Source organism: Meriones unguiculatus, chromosome 8 (genome assembly GCF_030254825.1).
Source record: "Meriones unguiculatus strain TT.TT164.6M chromosome 8, Bangor_MerUng_6.1, whole genome shotgun sequence".
NCBI lineage: Eukaryota > Metazoa > Chordata > Mammalia > Rodentia > Muridae > Meriones > Meriones unguiculatus.
The window spans coordinates 115,780,548-115,796,493 of NC_083356.1; the positions used below are offsets into that span (position 1 = coordinate 115,780,548).

The 15,946-nt window shown below is 44.6% G+C and overlaps 1 protein-coding gene across 6 annotated transcripts in view; it reads left to right on the plus strand.

The window, feature by feature from the left end:
• The window catches only part of Ttn (titin), a 262,706-nt gene that overhangs the window by 49,489 nt on the left and 197,271 nt on the right, over positions 1-15,946 (plus strand). For 4 of the 6 annotated variants that reach the window (XM_060390411.1, XM_060390413.1, XM_060390414.1 and 1 more), the window contains 2 exons: positions 9,999-12,629; positions 13,383-13,661. In XM_060390411.1, coding sequence (XP_060246394.1) covers positions 9,999-12,629; positions 13,383-13,661 — 2,910 coding nt within the window. Of the gene's footprint in view, positions 1-309; positions 6,630-9,998; positions 12,630-13,382; positions 13,662-15,946 lie in introns of those variants that run through there. The other 2 variants (XM_060390412.1, XM_060390416.1) reach the window with 2 other exon arrangements.

Below are 15,946 nucleotides of genomic sequence, written 5' to 3' on the forward strand. Positions count from 1 at the left end.
CCTGCTCTCAAAACAAATACACACAGGAACATGTTATTTTGAAATGCACTTTTGCTTGTTCAAGAAGAAATTTCAGCAGTCTGAAGAAAAGACCAGACAACGAACGATTGTCGAGTCAGAATCTTTTAAACAGAGCATGGTGTTGCGTTTATTCGAACAAATATGGTGAGTGAAATTTTTTATGGATTTGTGAGACTCTGCAGCATGCAGTTCATTTCATTTCCTACTTTGCAATTTCATTTATTTCCAACTTTTTCAAGGGCTGTGGAAAATAGTAAAATGCTTTGCAATTTAATTATCTTTCAGGAGAACTCTCGGAGGAGGGAGTTGAAGGCCTGGGAACTGCTCGAGGTGCCTTTTCTGACTCTGAAGACACAGACAGCCACTCCCTGATGGCTAGGCGATATGCCAGGAGAACGGCATCCATGAGCTCCTGGCCTGAGTGTCTCAAGCCGACGCTGACTCAGAAACTCACATTTCAGTACGCTTTTGAGGGTGAACCTGCTGTGTTCAGGTGCAGGCTGGTTGCTTGCCCAGCTCCGGAGGTGACCTGGTTCCATAATAACAGGCCCATCCCAACAGGTCTTCGCCGGGTCATACAAACAGAGAGTGACTTACACCGGCACTCTTCCTGCTTAGAGGTGAAGAGGGTCCAAGGCCGAGATTCCGGGAGTTACAGGTTCTTGGCAGTTAATAGCGAGGGGTCGGCCGAGTCCAGTGCATCGTTGCACGTTATCCAGAAAGGGCAAGATGAGAGATACTTAGAATTTCTGAAAAGGGCAGGACAGACCTGTGAAAACATAGGGTCCGTAGGTGAAAGGCGAGGAGAGAGGATTAAGGTTGACCTGAGGTTTACTGGCTCCCCCTTTAACAAAAAGCAAGATGTAGAACAGAGGGGAATGATGAGAACAATCCACTTTGGAACCACAGGCCCTGTTAGAGTGGGCTGTGTGTATGGGGATGAGTGGTCAGAAAGCAAGCCGGATATCAGAGGGTGGCTTCATGTAGGTGAAAGTTTCCTAGATGAGGAAACGAAAATGAAGCTGCAGCGGTTACGGGAGGCCAGAAAAGTCTTCCTAGAGAAGAAGAAATTCTCTCTTTTAGACACATCGTCTGAAATAAGCTCAAAGACCATGAGAAGTGAGGATTTTGTTAGAGACGCTCCATTCTCTACAGAGGAGGTGAAGAGTGGGTTTGTGTGGGAGCTTGCTGGAGACAGGGATAGGGCTAATAACTCAGCTGAAAGAATCATCCAAAATCCACACTCCCTTCCTAATCAAATACATCAAAATAGAGAAACCCCACCAAGTGTCCAAGAGACTGGTGATGAAGACGTTCTCCAGACTGAAAGTACCCTGGGCCAAGAGACCTTCCCAGAAGAAAGCCCACCAAAGGGCGACTTGTATGAGAGCGTCCTAGTAAGTGCAGACATGCAAGCAAGGGAGCAGTTTGAAGAGGCTGTGAACAGCATCATGATCACGGAATCAGCAATGTTCACCTCTGGTCAGGAAACACATGAATGTAAGAGTGAGGTGCTATGTAACGCTCCTGAAAAGATCTCTCAAGTTCTCACACCATATTCCAGTGAACCTCTGGATACACTTGTAAAGATTAAAGAAAGTGAAGATGTGGATAGTGAAGAAGCAACACAGAGGGCTTGGAGAGAAGAGCAGGACTCTGCTTCTATGAAAGCAGAAGAACTCAACACTGAGCAGGAGGAGAAAACAAGACCTATCGAACATTACTTCCAAAGACATCCACAGCGTTGCCCACCTTCATTTCTGCAGGGTATTGACACCCAAGAAGTTTATGAGGGTGATAGCTGTAAATTTGTATGTCACTTTCAAGGGTACCCTCAGCCCATAGTGACATGGTATAACAATGAGCTGCCCATACCACGTAGTCAAGGCTTTACCACTGTTACATTCGAGAACTACTCAACGTTAACCTTCCCTGCTGTACAGCCTCAACATAGTGGCTCTGTTACCTGTGTGCTCTTTAACCAGTATGGAACAGTGAAAGCCATGGGGATGCTTAGAGTGAGGCCAAAGCCAAGGTATGATTTCCAGCATCCTAAGGTCCCAGTGTGGCCTGACTACACAGATGAAGAGGAGGAGCTGGCCTTGGTGTTTGACCAGGCCAAAAGTACTCACCCATCTTTCAGTCAAGAGAGCCAAGAGCACCTTCATATGCTACCAACACACCCCCTGAAGCTCCCCTCTGCAGAAGCAGAGCTGCTCTCCTTCCCTGTAGAAATTCAAATAACTGCAGCCACTCCAACCCCAGAACAGGACAGAGAACGCAGGGAACTACCTGAGTTGGAGCCTGAGGCAACATCTCGAGATCAAACTATGCACTCTCCAAAACACAAGTTTATATTCTCCTCTGATATTACCAATGAACCGCCAAAAATATTACAGGAAATGCCAAGGAATGCCAGTTGTAGGGAAGGGAATTCTATAATGCTAGAATGCTTAATATCGGGAGAGCCTCAGCCAGTGGTCACATGGTTTCATAACGGAGCCATGGTAAAGCAGACCCCGAAGTTCGAGGTCGAGGAAGTTAATTGTAGCTACAGGTTATATATCAATGATGTAAATTCACAAGATTCTGGAAGATATGAATGTGTGGCCGAGAACAGTTCAGGCATCGCTGAGAACATGTTAGATTTAACTGTAGAACCTATCTCTTATAGGGAATATAGTCGTTTGGAAAATGTAAGTGGAATTTATGCACAATATTCCAAAAACCAACAAGCACACATTCAAGAAGGCTCTATAAGGACACACTTTTATGATGACCCAGTTCGTCCTTTTGCTGCCCAATCAAATACAAAAGAATATACTATAAGGGAGTATTTTCAAAGCCTTGAGACAGTTGGGCAGGCAACTGGGAAAAATGAGGTATACTGTACAACTTCTGATGAAAAAGTACCCAAATCTATGCAGGGTGCTTCTAGACCCACCGACATCAGTATGCCTCACAGAGCTGAATTCCTACAGGGCCAAGATGAGGGTCATGTAAGGGAACGGTCTCAGCCACACCAGACAGAGGACACTGCTTACCCAGCTGGTGATGATTTCAGGGAAGCCAATATCAGAAAAGAAGGCAGAGATGATTTTGGAAATAGAGGGCCAGAATGGGGAAACACTGAAGGGCATTCTCAAAGTGATTATGTCCATTCCAAGAGGACCTCTGATGCAGTTCGGGGCACAGAAGGCTCACTTTACACTACCTGTGAGGAAGCCCTTGAAGGAGAATGGTACTATCCAGGGAAAAGGGTGAAGCATAAAGTCATTGCATTTGAAAAGCTGCATCGTGCAGAAAAGGGAGTTTTTGAAAAAAGACGGACCAAGAAATCATTTGTTAGCTCCCCGCAGAAGAAACCAGATGATCTAGAGTTCTCGTTAAAGCAAAAAGAATCAGGCTCCAGCGATCTGAGAGGAAATGTGCATCCGGCGGTGGAAATGTCTTCACACCCAGAAGCAGATTTATCTAGCATCGTGATGGATTTGAAGCAGCTTTCTTCTCAGGCTCATGGGAAACTGGAAATGGAAGAGAGGGAACAACAGGAAGAAATGCTTCCTCTTGATCGAACTGTAGTCTCAGAAAAGGTTGAGTTGGAAGCACCTGTCACGTTTGACCTAAAGCAGTTTCACTCACAGACAGAAAGTGCAAGAATAACGGTCCAAGACTTGGCCAATGGCCTACAAGGTGAAGGCTCTTTAACAACTCAACAACCTGCTTCAGAAACAGCTAATCCTGAAGACATTGTCTTTGATCTAAAGCAAATGTATTCTCACATAGAAGAGCCAGGCACGGTGTTCCAGGGCCAAGAAACTGAAAGCAAGGAAGAAAAGCACAACGAAGAGGACATTTCTATCTGCCAGAACTTTCAGTACGCACAGGAACAAAACACGGCAATTTTAAAAACTGACCATGCACTTAAGCCTTTCTCTGAAGCAGTCGATGAATCATGGGTTTTATTTCAGACTTCATCTGCTGACACAGGAGAAAGTCATGTTTCTGAGAAGAATGGTTCTGTAGAAAACGGAGAAAGGAGTTTCATCTCACAGTTGAAAAGGGCAGCCAGTGAGGGAGAGCTTTTGGGGGATCATGAAACGGAAGAGGAATCCACCTTGACACCAGCATTTGGTGTGACTCAGGGATACACCAGAACTCTGGATGACCCCAGAGGGGATGTTCAGCAGGCAGACACGCCTCACAGACAGCTCTCTCTGAGTCAGTGCTTGCCATTCTTGGTGACTGGAGAGCAGCAGGATCCCGATGAACAGAGAGGTGAAACGACTGAGGCCTCAGGAGAAGAAATCTCTCAGGAAGTTCATGTTCAAACTGAAAGCTCTTTCTCCACTGTGGAAGGAGAGAAGATAGAAACTTGTTTTCCTGAACATCTTCCTAGAGCAGAGGAGGCCCAGACAGCTGAAACGAGGGGATCTGAGACCTCCCTAACACAGTACTTACTTGCTGTGGGAAAGTGTGAGGTACCTGAAGCTAGAGACACCAACCATAAGGCAGGACTCATCCAGAGTGACTCAGTCACTTCAATGGAGGTTGAGGAAGTGACTTTCAACACCGTGTATGAATATTACAAGCAGAGACAGGACTCCTTGGGGCGGCCCTATTCTCCCGAGTCTGATATCTCCATTGATGTGGGAAGTACAAGTAGTGAGATGTCTGAGTTAGATCAGTTCTACAGCCCACCATCCTCTGTAGAGCATCTAGAGTCTCCCAAGCCTCCCGATTCATATTTTAAACCTTCAGTAACTGAGCAATATGTAGCAAATTCAAGAGGTGAGACTCTAGAGAGATACTCGACACCTTTAGAGGAAAATGGGGAAAGATACTCTACCCCTTCTGAAGGTGAAGTACCAGAAAGATACTCCACACCCTCAGGGGAGCCTCTAGAGAGATACTCCACTCCCCCAGGAGAGGCCCTGGAGAGATACTCCACTCCCCCAGGGGAGGCCCTGGAGAGATACTCCACTCCCCCAGGGGAGGCCCTGGAGAGATACTCCACTCCCCCAGGGGAGGCCCTGGAGAGATACTCCACTCCCCCAGGGGAGACCCTAGAGAGATACTCCACTCCCCCAGGGGAGGCCCTAGAGAGATACTCCACTCCCCCAGGGGAGAGACTAGAGGGAGATTTTGTTCCTACTAGAGGACCAAACCAAACTAGAAATGTAAACATGAACCTGTCAAAAATAGAGAGGGAAGACAGCACGGCAAATGAACATTTCCACACGCCTACGGAAGAGAGGAGCTCATCTTATGAACTGTGGCGTTCCGATTCGTTCGGCACCCCCAATGAAGCTGTTGAGCCCAAAGACAATGAAATGCCTCCATCTTTTCTCGAACCTCTAAGCAAAAGGAAGGTATACGAGAATACAACACTGGGCTTCATCGTTGAAGTTGAGGGCCTCCCGGTCCCTGGCGTGAAATGGTATCGAAATAAATCTTTGCTGGAGCCGGATGACAGAATCAAAATGGAGAGAGTGGGCAACGTGTGCTCTCTGGAAATTTCTAACGTTCAGAAAGGAGACGGGGGAGAGTACGTGTGCCATGCGGTGAACATCATCGGGGAGGCGAAGAGCTTTGCAAAGGTGGACGTAATACCCCAAGAGGAAAGAGCTGTGGCCCTCCCACCACCAGTCACCCACCAGCACATCATGGAGTTTGACTTGGAAAACACCAACTCATCAAGGACACCCTCTCCTCAAGAGATTGTCCTGGAAGTGGAGCTAAGTGACAAGGAGGTGCAGGAATTTGAAAAGCAGGTGAAAATAGTCACAGTTCCTGAATTTACTCCCGATCATAAAAGCGTGATTGTGAGTTTAGACATTCTCCCGCTGAATTTAGCAGATCCCAGCAAGGAGGCCAGAGGGAAAGAGGGCACAGATTTTAACATTGATTTGGAAGCATTTGAAATGCCCCCTCGATTCATAACACCCGTTTGCGATTTTCGAATTCCAGAAAATTCCGATGCTGTGTTCAAATGCTCAGTCATCGGCATCCCCGCCCCCGAAATCAGATGGTTTAAGGAGTATATGTGCATTGAGCCAGATGACGAGAAGTACATAATTAGCGAGGAGAGAGGTAGTCACTGCCTTAAGATCCGAGACGTCGGCCCTTCCGATAGTGCAACATACAGGTGCAGAGCTGTGAATAGTGTGGGCGAGGCCATCTGCCGAGGCTTCCTCACCATAGGAGAATCCCAGGTGTCCGCCGTGACCATGAGGACAAGCAAGGTGACTTTAAGCAGTCAGAAGGAGGAATTAGTCTTAAGGAGCAAATATGCAGACAGCTTTTTTGAATTCCAGGTGGTGGAAGGCCCCCCCAGATTTATCAAAGGTATTTCTGATGGTCATGCACCGGTAGGGACAGCAGCATACTTCCAGTGTTTGGTTCGTGGCTCTCCGAGACCCACGGTTTCTTGGTACAAAGATGGAAAATTGGTCCAAGGATCAAGGTTCAGTGCTGAGGAAAGTGGCATAGGGTTCCACAATCTGTTCATAACAGGCTTAGTCCTAAGTGACGGGGGAGAGTACAGCTGTGTAGCTGAGAACAACTCAGGGATGGCTAGGAGCTCTGCTCTTCTCACTCTCTCTTAAAGTGGGATTTCTCAGGGCCTCGGTCACCAGTACCTACTCCACTTGGATTAGCAACCTTTCTGGTGTAGCCACTGTATTTGGATCATGACACTGAAGACTCCTGGAGATAGTCTTTCTGTGCAGAAATGGAATCTTTGTGATGCATGTAAATACTCTGTGACCCAACACTGAAGCCATCACTTGTGTCAGTTATGCCATGTGTCACCCAGCATGATTAAACACCTCCTTGACTACCCAAGTGTCTGTGTTTCTCCTTTGCTGTGCGCTGTGCCCTTTCCTCCACAGAGTGTTTCAGCATTTTCTCTTAGCAGGTAAACTGTAGATGCAAAGTAGAATGAAAGGTGGCCATGCTGGATATCCACGTAGATAAACTGGTAAGAGAGAACCCCTTCTGCCCCTAAGTCAACTTTGAATTATAAGCCTCTTAGCATTCAGACTAACCAGTGTTGATTTAGTCAGGCGTAAGATGGCAAAGCCAGGGATAAAACCATCTTTGCCCAAATGGTAGCCAACTTTATAATCTGTTTAGGTTGCAATCTTAAAAGCTGGGCATGTGACAGAAAATGGTCGTTCCGAATTTGGAATTATTTTATTTTCTCATTTGGAGCATCAAGTGAAAGTACATTAGCTTATCATCAACCTGGGGGTATTGCCATATTCATCTACATATAAATTTTTAACTATATGCCAATTTCAGAATCTCTAAAATAAGAAAAAAAGAAGGTGGGACAATTATATATTTGAGACAATAAAGTAATTTTTATTTAGGGAGCTATATATGTGCATGTGTGTGTATATATATATATATATATATATATATTAGAGTAGTTTTATTATCTTATAGATTTTAATCTTTAAAACTAATTAGAAATTAATAAACATTTAAATTCCAGTAGAATGTTTGTTTATAAAGTAAATTTTAATTTTGTTTTTCAATTTTAATAATTCACAAATGCTTTAATATTATGGCTATAAATCAATGTGGACCTTAGTCTTTGCATATAAGACATAATAAATATGAAAAAGTCAATCCTTTTTACATAAAAATGTGCAGTTAGGTCAAAAAGTCTCAGAGGTTACAGTCAACAGCAAAATTCTCTGTCACCTAGTTGGAACAACTCTAAATATAACTTAAGTTTCAGTTTGTAAGTGATGAGAAAAACAATGGAAGAGAGAATGAGATTATCGATCTAATGTTCCATTCTTACGTTACGATCATGCATTAAGTAATATTTAAGGATCATGATTATGTTAATAATATTGATTATCAAACATACAGTACTTGTTTCAGATTTAATTTCCATAGGAGCTCATATGGATACCATATTTATTAGGTTTTTTTTTTAATCTATTGATGTTACCCCTGCAATGGAAATTTTCTCACATCATCCAAATCAAAAGATTAAAGCATATGTAGAAAACTAGGCAGACTAGGCAATTGTCTCATTTCACTCAAAAACAATCTTAATGTATTTGTGTTAAGTGACTACCATCTACTGATAGATAAATGGTGCGGAACAATGATTTTCTTTTCAGCCAGAGAGTATGTAATGCCTTTGATAATAATTTAGATATAATATACCACCCCACTGTCACCAAGGTAAAGCTAGTTCTGTAGCAAGGGGAAAAATGTTTTTCCTTCATTTAGTTATATACTATGTGTTTAATTAATTAGAAATTCACGTCCTAGCCAGCATGACAAATACACTTACCCATATATTACAAGCATGGTCACATTCAAAATCCAGAAAAGCAATGAGAACAGGGAAGGAGACAGTGTTTTCATGTTTGTTGATTTTTAACTACATACTTTCATACACACTTAACACAGGAAGGCTTTATTTGCTTTTTCTCATATGATGCCTTAGTCTCAGATGCATTGAACTTGAGGATGTGCTGAATAACAATAACTGAAAGGAAAAGAAAAAGCATTCCCCACATGTAGAATTATTTTTTGATTCGGTGACACAAAACTTTAAAGCCTGGGGCATTAATTTCCCCGATGCTGGATAAAGAGTTCAGTGTGCTGCCGAGTTGAGTTTAAAAGTCATCGTGAGATGCTGCACACTCAGAAATCCTAACTACGGCTTTCAGATTCACGCTCATTCAAGCCTCCCTTACTGTGCTTTTGTGTGTATGGTTAATACACATTTTTGAAAATAGTTTTACATATCAGCAATTCAAGGCACTTTAACTACACCCACATCTGTCCCCTTTGCAGATATTTTGGGGATTAAAGGGAAGGGAAAGCTAATATACCCACCACAGATGCAAAGCTAATGGCCACTGTGAGTGTGTTAAGTGTAAAGTTTGAGCAAGGAGTCATCAGTGGCCTTTTAGGGGCAATCACAAATAACTTAGTATTCCACATGCTACAGACAAGTGTTACCCGTGGCTTATACCCATCCGGCCTGAGTCCTGTCTTCCAATACTAAAACTCTAGTCCAGTAAGGATTCAGGCACAGAGCTATTCAGTGCAATGTGAGGGAAGAGGATTGATACAATAATAAAGCTGCTTTTCATGTAGGCAATAAAACTACCAGCAGCTGGGCAGTCCCACATCCCCAGCAGAGTGACTTCGTCTCTGTCTTTTTGGCAAGCTGTACATATTCCCTTGGTTGTCCAAGATGCTGCAGAAGGAGGGTGTCGTGTCCGTAATAATACTGTGCGTCTGCCTTGCTCAATAAATCATCACCAACATGTTGATACTGGAGTCGTTCTCTCTTATTTCAGCTTTCTGTTTTCTAAACTAAGGTCTTATTATAAAACATTTCTTGAACTACTTCGATGAGTTCCTTGAGTGACGGGAGGCCTGGCTTCCTGGTAACAGACTACGCTGGTTCCTGCAAAAGAAGAATCACACCTTTCCTGTAGACGAGAAAGGCCCAAGCTGGCCTTGAACTGGAACTCCTCCTGCCCCGGCCTTCAAGCTGGGATTACTGATGTGTACCAATACACCTGGCTAGCCCCTGATTTTGTTACTGTTGGTGTTTATATCCATTTAGAAGTACTAATTAAAACATATGTTTTCTTTGAAAATAATTATTATAAGTTGATGCAAGTAATCCTGGACTTATGATTTATAAACGCTTATCTAGCACTTCTTCAAACCTTAGGTTAAGATGTATATCACGTTTGTATACCCTAACAGATAAGTTAGATGTAAGTTGCTTTTGTGCGGTAGTTATAACTGCTTGATTTTCTATAGTAGGCCAAGAGAAAACTTAGGAATGTATTTTTTGATAAGTGAATCTCACCACAGCCTGATACCAATGTAGCAGGCCAGTGATTGGTGTCCAATTCTTTGACTGAATAGTGTTTGTTAAACAAAATCGTATGGTAACATCATAATAATTTTTCTCCACACAGAAATTGCTAGTATTCTGTCTGCCGAGGATGGTTTTCAGACGTGTAGTTCTGATCTTGGCTTACCTAATGTGAATGAAACACTTGAACTTCTGTCTGAGCCTCCAGCTTACCCCACTCAGTTTGATTCCAGACAGGAAGGCGCTGCCCCGGTTTTCATCCGAGAAATAGCAGATGCCGAAATAAGCATTGAAGACGTAGCTAAGCTGTCTGTTACTGTGGTTGGCAGCCCCAAGCCTAAGATTCAATGGTTCTTTAATGGGGTGCTCTTAACCCCTTCTGCTGACTACAAACTTGTCTTTGATGGGGATAACCACAGCCTGATCATTCTGTTCACCAAGTTTGAGGATGAAGGGGAGTACACATGCGTGGCTAGTAATGACTATGGCAAAGCAGCATGTAGCGCTTATCTAAAAATAAACCCCAAAGCAGAGAGGTGCAAAGAGATGGAAGCAGCAGAGAAGAAAGCTCCAGAGAAGCCTGAAGGACCGTGCCCACCTTACTTTTTCAGGGAGTTAAAACCAGTCCATTGTGCTCCAGGGACCCCTGCTGTCTTTGAGTACCTGGTGCACGGAGAGCCCACCCCCACCGTTTCGTGGTTCAAAGAAAACATACCGCTTTATACCAGTGTGCGTTACACCATCATTCACAATCCAGACGGCTCCGGGACCTTCATTGTTAATGACCCTCAGAGCCGAGATAGTGGCCTGTACATCTGCAAAGCGGAGAGCGAGTGGGGGGAGTCCACCTGCGCTGCTGAGCTTCTCGTGCTTCCCGAGGACACAGATGCGACGGATGCCTCCTGCAAAGCAGAGTCCACCTCAGGAGTTCCTGGTGGTTTTCTGGAAACATCTGCAAGGGGCTCTTCGGTTGAGGCATTTGATGCACAGCAAGAAATTACAGCCTTTGTCAAGGATGCCATTTCGGAAGCTGCTTTAATTGCAGAAGAAAGGCTGCAGCTTTCTTCTGTGCATGATGCTGGCAGCAGTGAAATGAGTACTGGGGTGAGCATAAGGGCTCAGGGGCTGCAGCCCGTTGCCGCATCTACTCCACAGAGCACTGGGGAACGGCCTTCCATTGCGGGGACTGGTCACACCCAGCAAGTCAGAGAGCCGCCCCCCACTTTACACCTGCAGACCGTCCAGCCCGAGGGAAGCCTTCCCAGAGGAGACAGTCTACAGTTCGAAGAGCCTGAAGAAATCCTCCCGAGTCCCTCACCTGCAGCACAAGTGAGCTCAGTCACTGTCAAGCCTCTGATACCCTTGACAGCTGAACAGGAAGGGGGTCATCCACAGCCTTCAGCAGCTGCTCCTGCTCATTCAGCTCTATCCTCGGTGGCTGAAGAAACACTTCAGCCAGAGGAAACGTTGGTCTCTGAAGCAGACAAGGAGCAGAGAGCTCTCCTTCTGAGTCAGAGCTCAGATGAGGGACATGTGGAAAGTTTAGAGGGCCCTGATGTTGTGATCTCTAATGTGCAGCCAGAACCCTGGGTCCCTTTCCAACACACATACACAGAAGAAGGCAAAATCCTGATGGCAAATGCAGACCCACTAGAAAGCGCAGGGCAAGATGCCGCCGTGAGGACGGAGGAGAGCAAGTCCCTATACTTCCCACTAGCACTTGAGGAAAAGCAGGTCCTCCTCAAGGAAGAGCAATCAGAGAACATGGCAGTGCCCACCAGCCAAACATCCAAGTCTCAGAAAGAGCCTGAGGCAGTAAAGGGAGTGAAGGAGGTACAGGGAAGGGACCTGCTTTCTAAGGAAGCTTCAATTCCTGGTCTTCCTGAAGAGCAGCGATCACATCTGAAAACCCAGGTCCGCAGGGCTTTGCAGGCTGCAGTGGCCATGGAGCAAGCAAGTCTTTTCTCTGAGTGGCTAAGAAACATTGACAAGGTGGAGGTCAAAGCCGTAAGCTGTACTCAAGAACCCAAACGCATACTGTGCACCTACGTTATCACTTCAGTGACCTCACTACCTGAAGAGCTAACCATCACTATTGAAGGTGTAGATCCCCAAATGGCCAACCTGAAAACTGAACTCAAGGATGCTGTGTGTTCCATCATATGTGAAGAGAGAAGCATCTTAATGGCCGAGGACCCGAGATTTCGGAAAGAAGACAAACTAGGTGTGCAGGGAGCGAGAGAGCCCTTCTCAGAGGCACAGAAAGTTGAAACCACCATAGAAGCACAAGCTGAGTCTAAGTATCTTGTCTCCAAAGAAGAGGTCAGTTGTTTGAGTGTGGAAAGTCAGTTCAAAGCTGGAGATACTGATGAGGTTCCAAAGGCTGAGACGCTGAAGCCAGCAGAAGAGAGTGGTACCCAGAAGGCTGGCACAGTAGAGTCACAGGAAGCTGAGCACTGCCCGACCATACTTAAGCACCTGGTAGATACCATTTCTGAGGAAGGTGATACTGTCCACCTTACAGCATCTATAGCAAATGCTAAGGAGGTGAACTGGTATTTCAAGGGGACACTGGTGCCTTCAGATACAAAGTTCAAGTGTTCACAAGATCAGAACGCCTACACTCTGGAAATCCACACGGTAAAGGCAGAGGATGAAGGGGAGTATGTCTGTGAGGCCTCAAATGACAGCGGAAAAGCAGCGACCTCAGCAAAGCTCACTGTAGGAGAAAGAGGTTGGGCTTTAATGATTGAGTGGACCAGGCTCTAACACCCACCAATGCGTAATGATTTAGACATCACCATTGAGTTTTCACTGTCCGCCACTTTTCCAGAATGCCAGCTATTTAGACTAGGAATGAAAGGGGTATAGACACAATCATGGTTATTAACTTACGGTTCTCTCTGACTGCTTAATTAAGTAGCACGTTATCATAGCCACATGGCTACTGCTTCTTAAATAGAACGTAGTCTCATATGTTTTATACTGACAAATGTGTTATTGTATAAAAACGTTCTGATAATATGTAATAAAAAGTTGTCAGCGCATAGGCACTCTGAAGCCACGCGCCCTTCTCTGAGTTCAAAATAACCATGATTGGTCATCTGTCTGTTAGCTATAGTCTCACGTCCCCACGACAATTGTCATGCCATGCTTTCACTTTGTTTTCCGTTCCCAGAGGGCGGGGTGCATTTCAGCAACACGCCCTGTGGTTGGTTCTGCATGTGCACCGGTCACACTACCTTTTCACAGTAGAGTAACAACTGGAAAATGTCACAGGCTGCTTTTTCTGCCCCCTTCTTTCTTTCTTTGGTTTTGCCTTCACGACTGTTCTCATTTTCCAGGCACGTGCCTTAGACTGCTGTGAAGTGCCTCACCAATTTCAACTTGGTTTTACCTCATTAACAGCAGCAAAAGTTAGTCTGAAGAGAAGAATGTGGGATAGCTGGTAAGGAGGGACGCTAATGGATTCTGCTTCCGTTTGCAGCCGCCCCTGTGATCAAAAGGAGAATTGAGCCTCTGGAAGTAGCTCTGGGCCACCTAGCCAAATTCACTTGCGAGATCCAAGGTGCCCCCAACGTCCGGTTCCAGTGGTTCAAGGCTGGCCGGGAAATTTATGAGAGTGACAAGTGCTCTATCCGCTCTTCCAATTATATCTCCACCCTGGAAATCCTGAGAACCCAAGTCGTGGACTGCGGCGAGTACACATGCAAAGCCTCCAATGAGTACGGCAGCGCCAGCTGCACGGCCGCGCTAACTGTGACAGGTAAACCCCGCGCACTGGCGTGGACGCTGCCCCTCAGTCCGTGTTATTGCCTGTGTTGCTCTCTGTACAGGTGCAGAGTGTGTCCCCGCTGGAGATACTGATAGCCACCATGGTGTCATGCTGATTGGGGACCCCAGAGGGGACAGAGGACAAGCTGTTCTTGATAGTTACGTTTCTGTCAGTAGCCAAAGCAAAAGTTCCCTTTTTTGAGTGGGTGAAAATGTTAAGTAATCAAATGAGCCTGGCTTCACTCTTAATATAAGCCATTTGAAGACTGTTTGGTGCTATAAATAAATAAATAAATAAATAAATAAGCAAACAAACAAACCAACTGGCAGTGGTGGCGCACGCCTTTGATCCCAGCACTCAAGAGAGAGAGGCAGGTGGATCTCTGAGTTCAAGGCCAGCATGGTCTACAGAGTGAGATTCAGGACAGCCAGGGCTATATTGAAAAACCTTGTCCAAAATAAATAAGTAAATAAAAATAAAAGAGAGAATCGTCTATATATTTAAATAATATGAACCTAAACAACCAATCAAAAACAGAAAGAGTTACAAATAAAGCCAGAATATGCAGCAAAAGTTAAACAGGACTAGGGTAGGACTTCAAATAAGAATGATCACTCAGGACTTCATCCTTAACTTTAGAAATGAGGGCAATTACACAAATATTCTGTTCTCAATTTCCTAGTTAATGCATACAGTAAACTTCAATTTGTTAATACCTAGCAAATAATTTAATTTCCTCCTGGGAGGGGGCAGCATTTCTGTCCCACCCTCCTTCCCTCCTTCCTTTCTTCTTTCCCTCCCCTTTTCCTTCTTTCCTTCTTTCCTTCCTTCCTTCCTTCCTCCCTTCCTTTCATCTTTCCCTCCATCTTTCCTCTTTCCTCCCTTCCCTCCCCCTCCTCTCCTTTTCTTAGTCGTGGCCTCAGTGCTGATGGCAGAGACCGCCCCTGGGTAAAAGGCTGCTCTTGGGTGGTGAGTCTCACTTAATGAGAATGTCCAGGGGAAGGCAGCCCAACCTCAGAAAAAGGACTTCTTTGAAGCGTCTTTTTCTCTGACACTTTATTGCACAGCAGAAAATCTCTGAGATTCTACATTGACCCAGCCCAGAGTCTTAGAGACAAAATGTTTGCATACACACAAGGCTTTGCCTTCTTCTTTTTCTTGTTGTTGTTGTTGTTGTTGTTGTTGTTATTATCTCTTGCTCTCGCTCTCTCTGTCTCTCTCTTTGAGATTAATATAATTACATCATTTGCCCCTTTCTTCATTCCATCTTCTCCAATATACCCCTCCTTGCTTTCTTTTTTCATTATCCATGGCCTCTTTTTCATCAATTGTTGTTACATACATATATAGATACATATTCCTAAATGCACCCTGCTCAGTCTGTGTAATGCTACTTGTATATTTTCAGAGCTGCCTGTTTGGTATTAGATAAACAATCAGTGTGCTCCTCCCTGGGAAAGACTGTTTTTAACACTCTCAGCATTCTTTACTTGGGAGTTGAGGTCTCCTGGATGTTCCTCCATGATGCCATCATTCTTAATAACAGTTATGGATTTTCTTGATCCAAATTAGCCCAGTAAAAAGGCTGAGCCAAAGCTTCAGCTGTAGGAACAAAGGACAAAGAGGTGGATTCTGTGTCCTTTATCAGCAGGACCTTTCCTAAAACTTTGCTTCATAATGGAGGATGGAAATAGGAAGTTTCTGCTGTGAAATCTTTTTATAAGCACAAAATCTCCATGGGTGCGCACATTGGAAGTTACAGGATTTTTTTGGCGTTTGTCAGAGGGTTGGAGCGTCCCCTGTAAGGTTCTGTAATGCTGTAGTCTCACTCCACTGTCAAATGACTCATGCATTTTCTTACCTTCCATTCAGTCTTCTAATTTACAAAAATAAAGTTCCAAATCACCCCAACTCTTAACCCTCTGATGTAACAGATAAAGCTTTAGCAGCATTACTTCATGAAGGAACATCTGCTCTTTCCTTTGCAAGAGACAACTTGTTTTTTGTTTTTTGTTTTTTTTCTTTTTCTTTATTTGTTTTGTTTTGGTTGTTGTTACTGTTGTTTTGGTATTCTGAGACAAGGTTTCTCTGTGTGTCCCTGGTTGTCCTTGAACTTGCTCTGTAGATCAGGCTGGCCTTGAACTCAGATCCGCTTGCCTCTTCCTCTTTGAGTGCTGGGATTAAAGGGGTGCACCACCACTGCCCAGCTGATAATTTGTTAAGAACACTCATCTCTTTCCTTTCCCAATCTGTGGTCTTGCAGCCATGTTGTTGTT